This window comes from Camelus bactrianus, chromosome 8 (genome assembly GCF_048773025.1).
Source record: "Camelus bactrianus isolate YW-2024 breed Bactrian camel chromosome 8, ASM4877302v1, whole genome shotgun sequence".
Taxonomy (NCBI): Eukaryota; Metazoa; Chordata; class Mammalia; order Artiodactyla; family Camelidae; genus Camelus; species Camelus bactrianus.
The window spans coordinates 61,526,795-61,537,204 of NC_133546.1; the positions used below are offsets into that span (position 1 = coordinate 61,526,795).

At 41.3% G+C, this 10,410-nt stretch overlaps 1 protein-coding gene across 1 annotated transcript; it reads right to left on the reverse strand.

Annotated features, from left to right (window-relative positions):
* Positions 1-543: 543 nt before the first annotated feature.
* HTR1E (5-hydroxytryptamine receptor 1E) lies at positions 544-2,008 on the reverse strand. Its single transcript, XM_010948967.3, has one exon. It carries the CDS (start codon positions 1,861-1,863, stop codon positions 766-768), a length of 1,098 nt encoding a protein of 365 aa, XP_010947269.2. The 5' UTR covers positions 1,864-2,008; the 3' UTR covers positions 544-765.
* Positions 2,009-10,410: the final 8,402 nt, after the last annotated feature.

Below are 10,410 nucleotides of genomic sequence, written 5' to 3' on the forward strand. Positions count from 1 at the left end.
TTTAGCACTGGAGGAGACCCAATGTGTCTCTCAGGTAATATAGCAACAAACTGACCAATTTTGATGACTACTTTATAACATTATTTGCTTATGTTTCACATTCATAGTCAAAGGCCTAGCAAAGTGACAGTACATTCATTCTAGGTTCTTTTTAGAGAATGAGCATGCTTATTTAATCGTGAACCAAAAAGTACATACGAGCTGTACTCTCTGAGCCTGAAAGGAGTGGGCTATGTAATCATAGTAAATGACTTTAGCTCAGGTCTGCAAGCAGTAGATGACAGCACACCACTTAAAAAAATATTTTATGTAGACAGGCAATTCCCACTGGCATTTGTAAGCATTTGGAACTATAACCTCAGAATTAATGCCACACACAAGGGCAAGTTATCAGACATTTGATTTATAAGTAATAAGAAATTCTCCAAGTGAAAATTTATTTTGGCATTCTTTAATTGCAGGATTAACAGAAATAGCTAAAAAAATTTTTAAAAAGTTTGTACTATTTTACCTTATTACTTCTATGAAATTTCTGGTTTTTGTAGGATAGTGTTTATTTGAAATTATGTACCATAAATAAGACCAGAGGTAGAAAACAGCACACCAAACAACAAGCCTCAAACAGAAACAAACAAACAAAAAACAAGACCACACATGCTTACAACCTCTCCTGAACCAACTATGTTCAAGAATTAGTAAGTTGCACCCCTCATCCCCGTGCACTCACGAGGCTGGTAAAAGTCATGCCTTCTGGCTTTTTACCATCTAAGTATGTTCTCGGCACCTGATGAGCTTTTTAAAAGCCAGCTTAAAGTCTTCATTAAAACTTGTGTAGAGCAGCGGGTTGATCAGAGAATTAACATAACCAAGCCATGTCAAAAAATCGGCCACTTCAGAGGACACGGTGTAGATACTCAGACCTACAATCAGCTCTTTGATGAAGAACGGTAGCCAGGACAGGATGAACGCACCCAAGATCAGCCCCAGGATGCGGGCTGCCTTGCGCTCCCTGGTACTTGAGATTTGCTGGCGCTCTCCCGGGTGATCTAGGTCATTGTCAAAGGGAGGGATCCTGATGGAGGTGTGGATCTTTTCAAACTCTGTGGTAGGGTCCAACGTGGAGAAGTCAGACACACAGAAAGTCTGTGTCAGTTTACAGCTGGCGAATGAATTTTGGCTATCCGTGCTTCTGTTACTTAAGTGCCGGCTTGAGCCTCTTTTCTGGTAAAGGCTCTTGGCTGCGTGGTAAATCCGGTAATACAGAATCAGTATCAAAGTCAAGGGGATATAGAACGCCCCAAATGTGGAGTAAATGGTGTAGATGACGTGGTCGTGCTGGATGGTGCACTGACTAGGGGGCGGGCTGAGCCGGCGGTGGCTCCTCCAGAACAGAGGAGGCATGGAGATGAAGATGGAGATGGTCCAGACGGTGAGGATCATCAGTACAGCCCTCTTGGCAGTCCTCTTCCTGGCATACTCAATGGCGTTGGTGATGGCCCAGTACCTGTCCAGGGCAATCACACAGAGATGAAGGATGGAGCAGGTGCAGCAGGTCATGTCCACGCTGAGCCACACCTCACAGGTGAAGTACCCTAGCTTCCAGCTGTCCATGACAATGTACATGATGCTCAGGGGCATGACAAGCACGGCCACCAGGAGGTCCGTCACAGCCAGAGAACAGATCAGGTAGTTGGCAGGCTGGTGGAGCTTCTTGGTGGTACAGATGGCCATGATCACGGCAGAGTTTAGCAGCATGGTCAGGCTGGTGATGATCACTAGAGTCATGGAAATGAGCATCTTCTCAGTGATGGTCTTGGGTCTCCCAGCCACACTGGCTTCTGTGGTACAGTTAGTGATGTTCATTTTTCCCTAGTTCTGATCTACACTGTGGAGAAGCTGTTGGGTATATTCATTCAGCTGGAAACTACGTAGACTTGAATGTCTCTCATTTGTAAGGAGGCTGTAATTTCTTCAGTTATGTAGTCTGTTGGGTTCCATTTTGTGTGGGTAAAGGGAAGCAACACAGCATTTCTTCTGAATGGAGGGTTTCTGGAAAACAGTATGCTACTGGTTAAGGAATGAAAAAACCGTATTCTTTTACTTGGAAAACATGAAAATATTTTGGTTTTCATACATTCTTTACATCTTTTTGATATAATTTTATTTCTCATCTCTGAGTCTAAACTTCATCTTTACATTATTCTTCAAATGCTACTTTTAAAAAAAAAGTTAAGTTCCCAAGTTCTTTCTGAGGAAGATATTACCAAATTTTAAGTGTGTCTTGCCACCCAAATTACTTTCTTATTTATACTTATAAGGCTTTTTACACTTGGAAACACATTCACATAATATGCTTTCAAAATTCTGAGGCCATTACATTAAAGAAAAAATTACATTGTTTATAATAAGCAGCCTTCAAACCAGATTTTAAAGTTTCATAGCAAATATTCAACTCGAGATATTTTTAGTGTCACAATGGGATTCTGCAATTTTGTCTAATTATTTCTGACACTTCACATATCCCACTGTGCATTTCTTTGGAGAAAGGAGAGAAAAAAAGCATATAACGTTACTTTGATGTTTATGGCAAATTATTCTCAGAGGAATACAGTAAATTGACTGTGAAACAACCTTATTAACAATCTCAAAGATCTCTACATTAAAAAAATGTATTTAGTTTTGGTTAGCATTTGTGTCCTCTGTGTGTGTGTGTGTATGTTTGTGTGTGTCTGTCTGTCTATCTATGTGTCTGTCTATCTATCTATCGTCATCATCTGTATACTGGGTAGCTGTGATAAAGCTGAGAAGTCAGTGAGACAGTGACATTTATCGAATGCACAGCTGTAAGGAATTTTTAAAAAGTAAAGTCAAAAATAAATGTATATTCATGAGAACAACTCAATCAAAATCTGCATAGGAACATTCACAGCTAATGACAGCTGGTTACACCACAGATCAAATCCTCTGATTTGACTCTATGGCATCAGGTTCAGGAAAACGTCAAAGAAAAACAGGTGTTTCAGCAATTTTCAGAAGGGACATAGACTGATGTGGATTTGGCCCAACAGACATAATGATTTAGCAAAGGATGAGGGCAAGAGCATGTAAGATGTGTGAAACGGGAGTGAAGGTGGGTGGGGTCTTGGGATGAAGTGGGGACTGGAAGGCAGGGAGCAGGAATCAAGATCTCCAGCCTGGGTGAGATCTAGCTCTAAATTTCATATCTCCTGTTCATAGGGCAAAAACCAAGAAGAAGGGAAATGGATATAGAAAATAAAAGACAGTAATGATGATTTCACTAACGACCAAAAATAGGGCAGTTGTTTTTAAGATAGTCTGCATCTTCCTGCAGTTAAGTGAGCATGGTTCTGCCTTTCTGTCTCCATTATATTTTTATAGTGTTTCTGTGGATGTACCTACTTTTGAATGTCTTGTGTTTCTTTAGTTCTTCCAGGGGATTTTCTCCACCAACAATTTCCTCTTTCTTGTAAATTGAATATTTTCTCCACCGGTACATTTCCCTCCTTTTTAAATCAGTTTAAATGTGCATTTATATTTGAGACCAGGCTGTTAAATTGAAAGAGTCTGGGCTCTGGAATCAGACAAAGCTGCATTCATATCCTAGCTGTGCCGTCTACTAGCTGCTTAGGGCAGCCTCTCTGCATTTCTCCCTGTGTCCCAAGTGTTTGATTCTCCATTTTGACACCTTTCTCTTTAATAAAATTATATAATTTTTTTCCTCCAAATGTTAACCCTTAGCTATGTTTTTCTTGGGTTCTTGAGGTTTGAGGGATAGAGTAGTTCTCAATAAAAAGGCTTTTCCACTCTGGTTGTAAGATTGGGAGCATAGAGACAAGCGTGAACAAGGGACAGAAAACTTCAGAAATTTCAATTTGACAATAGAAGCAGTTGGGCAATACATTAATTTTAAAAGGGTGCAGTAAAAAAAAACCAGAACCTATTCAACTTCATAGAGCTTTTAAAAGCTGCTCTGTTTATCTGAGCTCCCATAGCTCCAAATTGTCAATTGTGACAGTGTTTTGTTCCTTATTTTATAGGTATTTTTTATTCCTCCCCCAGCGGACTATACCTTTCTGGACAGTGGGATGTATGCCTGATTCCTCTTTCTAACTGCCTTTAGTTAAATTAGTAAAAACATTACACTTTGGGGGACTACATTGTCAGCTCTTTAATGTGACTTCCTGATTTATTGGTGCCCGAGCCTTTCAGAGGAGAAGTCAAGTTTTCTATTCCTGTATGGACAGCAACCCCGAACTCCTGCATACATCCAACTTGCCCTGTTCCATCTTTTTCCATTTCATTATCTTGAAGTTTGTTGCACAACAACACGTGTAACACGTTCTTTTGAATGGCTGGGTGAGATCACCTAGGGAGTGATGCGAGATTGAACAAACATGAGAACTCGGCTTTGGAGCTCTTCACTGTTTAAAAATCAGGTGGGTAAGGAGGAGCCTGCAGATCAGAGGACTAGAAAAGCTCCTGAGGTGGAGGAGAACGATACTGAGAGAGAATTCCATCCCATGACCACGTGAAGAGAGTGTGTAAAGTAAGAGGGTGATCCACTGTGGAAATAAACACTGTGGACAGACCGTGGTGGGCTAGGCAACCTGGGTGACATCCATGAACTTGACAAGAGTAGTTCAGTGCAGCAGTGGCGGTGAAAGGCTGAACGTGGCAGTTTCAAGAAGGAAGGGGAGGAGAGGAAATAGAGACTGAGAATAAGAGCAGTTGCTTTACGTTTTACTGAGAAGGGGAGCAGAGAAATAAGGTAGTAGCTGTAGAGGGGAATGTGGAGTCAAGGTTGCTTTCTTTTTAAGAGGAGAGATTGTCTTTTTAAACCAGGCTGTTTATAGTTTTCTTCACTGTTACACTCAATATCCTTTATACTGGGACAGAGAGCATTTTTGGAGTGAGTGACATGTAAAAGAGGAAGCAGGAAAGCAGAAATGGAGGAGACTGGGGTCAGTCAGGGGGGCTGGGGACACCAGGTGGGTGGATTCCTAGAGCAATTTAAGGGATCATGTTGGAGGCAGTGAAGGGACCAAAGATACAGCCGTACTCAGGAAATTATCCAACTGTGATTGTCTTGGCTTCCTTTTACCTTCTTAAGAAAATAACACGTACTTTGACAATCACTATTGACTCCTTTAGGAGGTGGTATGATTTCTAATTAGAACAGTGCTGGTTAAATAGCCCTGGAAAAATCTCTTAAGTATCTTTAGCTTCTACATAGTCCAGGAGAAGGGACTGTAATAACACTTAACTCAGAACACATTCTGCAGAACCAATGCAAATACTGACATCAACGCACCAAACTTTTATTAGTCCACCGGAATGGAAAATTACTTGCAATAATTATAGCTGAAAACGGACATATCCTGTCAGGAGCTGATGCAGGATCATCTTGAGGGGTTTGTAACTTTCAGTTTCTGCTCTAATTATGACATGGAAAATACCAGTGCAGTCCAAAGCCATACTGAAATGGTTTTTCATTAAAATTACAAATAGGAGAGAATCACTTTAAGCCAAGCGGCTCACTGCCTGCTGCTCCCACTTACCAAGATGCTTCAGAGCCTCTGATTTGTATTATCCCAGTGACAGTTAGAGCTCCAGTCACCAGACGAAGTTATGAGCACAGTCAACTCATTTTAACTTCACCCTCTTATCTAGTTTTCTGTTGGTTTTCAAGCACTATTAAAAATTGGCCATAACTATTCTTTCATCTCTCCTTTAATTACCATTTTGCCCAAATTTCTTCAAATCATTTAGAAAATATGTGCCAATTTCTTCTTTTTTTATTTCCAGAGTAGCAGCTTGCCCTCTTATTACTAATTTTATCTCTCTGACTGTTTGTTAAATTCACTTCCTCAGCCTTCAGGAAGACTCTTCTTTGCCTGTCCAGGGGAAAGGAAGGCTGGACAGTCGTGTGTTTCTCAAGCTGATCTTTAGTACGAGCAAAGGAAGATGTAGAGGAGATGCTGGAGTGCGGGGTTCCTTATTCTCTTTTTCTTATTTAAATTGTGATTGGGACATGATATGGTTATTGCAAGGCTATTTACTCATAACAACAGGAAAACGTTATCATTGTAAAAATTCAAACAAAACAGCATACATAGTTTTAGGAGATGTTTACATGTTCCAGACAGAAGTCTTTTGTCAGAACAATGTTTTGTGAACATTTTCTTCCACTCTGTGGTTTGCCTTTGTATTTTTTAATGATGTTTTTTGATAAAGCAGAAAAGTTTAATTTTGATGAAATCTAAGTGATCCATTTTTTTCTCTATTGTTAGAGCTTTTTGTGCCCTAAGATGTTTTTCCTAACCTCAAGGTCACAAAGGTATTTTTCTATATTTTCTTCTAGAAGCTTAATAGTTGTAGGTTTTATGTTCATCTTGGGGGAGGTCACCCAGAGGACATGACTGCCAATTGACCTGTGAGCTGGACCTGGGCAACGGGAGGCTCCTCCCTCCCCCGTCCTTGGAATATATGTTCTGCTCACAGTTCCCACAGGGGGAGCTGTTTTCAAGGACGCAGTCTTGAGACATTAAGGTATTACTGAGACCATCTGGATGGGATATGTGACTGCACCCAGTTACAGCTCCTATGTATACTATAAAGATTCTGGTGGGTGGGGTGTGGAGATCTGTTCATCTTGTGGTCGCTCAAGACCAGCCTCATATTTAAGGCCCCTTGCTTAGTAAACCTGCCACCTGCCGATCTAGAGTAGTCTGCCTCTTTCTTTGGTCTCTCCTTGCCCTCTGTGTAGGGCGGCCAATTTTAGGTTCATGCCGGAAATTCCTGAATTTGCAAATCAAACTGGGAGCCAGCCAGGAGACTGGAGAAATGGGTCTTGGGAAGGAGGCACCTGTGGGGGAAACCCTGAATTGGTCATCGACCTCTCCTTGGGGAAGGGTTACGTGTATGTCAGATGCCTGTGGTCCTCTACACGAGTTCGGGGACACTGAAACTCTGGCTGGCTGAATGGCTTGTTTGAGGAACTCTACATGGTGCACTGAGGCAAAGAACGGAAATGAAGGGCTGGCAGTGGGCTAGGCTTTACTGTGGTCAGTTTGCTGGCTACTGGTGTCCAACTAGAGGCGCAAGCTTGCATTAGAATTTGGAAGGAGAGCTGAGGTTGGAGAAGGACTTGCAGTTATCCACCGCTCTGCTAGCTTCTGGGCTCTAAGACGAGGTGGGAGAGCACGGTAATAAGTTAGAGACCTTAGTGCGCTGGCTTGCAAAGCTAGGAGGGCACAGCCTGCTGAGAATTAAGGTCCAAGTGCTTGTGACAAAGCCTGATTGGGATGCTAAGAGGTGGAATCCCTGGGAAGGTGATTAGAATGAAGAACAGGATGTTATGATGATTGACAATGAAACGCCCCATGCTGTGCCGTCTGATTGCCTAATACAAAGGAAAACAAAAACAGCAACAACAACCCTAACCAGTGGGACAGCCCCCAATTCAGGAAACACTCATAGTGAGAGAATGTGCCCCTACGGAGCGTATTGATGTAACTACCAAATTCCAACAAAAGGCCAGGGAAAGTATCCAGGCCAGGGGATACCGGGAGCGGTGGCATTTCTCTGACCAGCCAGGAAGCTGAGAGAATGAGCACCCTGACCACACTCCTGCCCTCTAGCAGTGTCTGCGTGGTGCTCAGAGGGTGCAAGATACTCTCTTACAGACGGGAGTGTTCTATCCTACAGGGAGGCTCGGCCCACCGAGGCGGGGCGTCTCCCTGGGCACGTGGGACCCTGGAAATCTATAGAGGAGGTAAACAAGTTCTGGGGGAGTTTGGTAAAACAGGCCACCTATATCCTTGTCTTTGAGCCCTAATTGGGCCACGGTCACTGTGGGAGTGAAAGCCACTCCCCTCAGTCCACCCCCAGCACCTGGTGTGGGATGCTCATTTCCACGCTGAGCCCAGTCGTCAGGTGACACGTCGATGATGGGCAACCCACTGCTGATCTGGGGGAAACCGACAAATCCTGGGAACAGGTTTGGGCTACAGGAAAGCCCCCAGGCAGAGAGGGAACTCATAAAGCCGGAAAGTCTATCCCAACCTGCTGTAAAAGTAACCCAGTAAAGGTAACCTGGAAGCAAATATAGCTTTACTTCCTTGTTGCCAGGACCCCACCTAAAAACATAGACCAGCAACACAAAGCAGGGCAGGTTGGCCAGTGGAAAAGCCTTAATACCTGGACAACAGTTCAGACCTGCCCCACCTGCCCCTATCACTCCTGATGCCCCACCTGCTCCAGCAGACCTCAGAGATACAGTCCTATTCGGGGTGGGTGCCTCCCACACCCCAGGTAGAGGATGCAGGCCAAGATCGCCTCCAGGTGAGGGCGACTGGAGGCAGTTGGAAGCCTCATGTCGAGGTCACTATACACTGGTCCCCCAGAAATGAACAAAAGGTGATGATTCCAGTTTGATGATTCCGGTTGATACGGGAGCCAAATGTTTTCTAATACATTGTAACCCTAGAAGTTTTCTGGCCCCCTCAGCACCATCGATGGTTACAGAGGACAAAGAGTTACGGTCAGGAAGGTCCCTTTGACGTTGCAAATTGTGCGTTCTCCCCACATGAACAAAACGGACCCATTGCATTGATGATATAATGTTAACATATAAGGACTGGCCCCTGCTGCTGTAGACTTTGCTGGAACCTCTGTGGAGAGGATAGACAATGAACCCGCAAAAATTCAAGGCTCAGGCACTGCCATAAAGTTTTGAGGAGTCATTTGGTTGGGTAACATGGATGTTGTCCCAGAAGCTGTGGTTGATAATGTGCAAACCTATCCAACCCCTACGGACATGTTCCTCCAGGTGGAACCTCTCAGCATATCATAGTAAGAACTCCCCTTCCTATCAAGGGGTGGGCTATTTTTACCCCAGATGGATGTCTAGTTGTTTCAGCACCTTTTGTGGGAAAGACTTTCCTTCCCCTATGAAATGCTTTGGTGCCTTTGTCAAAAATCAATTGACTGAAAAAAAGATCAGTTGACTGAATATGTGTCAGTCTATTTATAGACCCTCTCTTCTGGTCCACTGATCTACTTTTGTGCCAATATAATAATATCTGTATTACTGTAGCTTTATAGTAAGTCCTCAGATCTGGTAGTATGAGTCCAACTTTGTTCTTTTTAAAGATTGTTTTGACTATTCTAGGATCTATGAATTTCCATATAAATTTTAGAATCAAATTGTAAATTTCTATGAAAACCCTGCTGGAATTTTATTTATGATTGTGTAGAAATTATAGACTAATTTAAGGAGAATTGAAATTTATCAATATTGTGTGTCCTCCAGTCCATGAAGAAAGTAGCATTCTCCATTTATTTTGGTTATTTCTTAATTTCTCTCAGTAGTATTTGTAATTTTCAGTGCAGAGGTTTGTACATATTTCTTTAAATTTATCTCTATGTATTTTAATATTTTTGATGTTTTTGCAAGTGGTATTTGTAATTCAATTTCCATTTTATTGCTTGTATAAAGAAATACAATGCACTTTTGGATGTTAATTTTGAATCTGTGATCTTGCTAGATACTCATCAATTCTAGTAGATATTTTGTAGATTCTGATGATTTTTCTGTGAAAACAGTCATGTCATTTGCAAATAGGGAGTTTCATTTTCCAGTTTTATTGCTTTTATTTATTTGTCTTGCTTTATCATACTGACTAGAATGCCAGTAAAATGCTGAGTAGAGGTGAAGGCAGACATTCTTACCTTGTTCCCAGTATCAGAAGGAGACATGTTCAACATTCACCATTAATATGAAATCAGCTGTAAGGTTTTCTTAGATCCCTTTTTTTAGTTTGAGGAATTTTCTTCTATTTCTGAATTGCTGATAGTTTTTATAAAAAGTGGGTATTTAATTTTACCAAATGTATCAACTATTAAGATGATTTTATGATATCTTTTCTTTATTCTGTTAATGTAGTGAATTACATTAATTGATTTTTGAATGTTAAACCAATCTTGCAGTCTTGAAAAAACCCCAGTTAGTTAAGGTGTATTGCTGTTTCTAGATATTGCTAAATTTGATTTGCCAATATTTTGTTAAGGATTTTTCATTTATGTTCAGGAGAGATATTTGTCTGAAATTTTCTTTTCCTGTATTGATTTTGCCTAGTTTTGGAATCAAGGCTGTGCTGGCCTTAAAAAAAATGAATTAAAAATGAATTTAAAAACTTTCTGAAAAAGTTTGAGAAATATTGATGTCATTTTATTTGTAAATGTTTAACAAAAGGTGCCTGTGGATCCCTTTGGATCTTGAGTTTTCCTTGTGAAAAGATTTTAAATTATAAATTTCTTTAACATATATAGGGCTTTTTAGGATTTCTATTTATTCTTGTGTCACTTTTGGTAATTTATATCCTTTAA

Excerpts from the sequence above, each read along its gene's own strand:
- HTR1E (XM_010948967.3), bottom strand. The coding sequence starts at position 1,863 with ATGAACATCACTAACTGTACCACAGAAGCCAGTGTGGCTGGGAGACCC.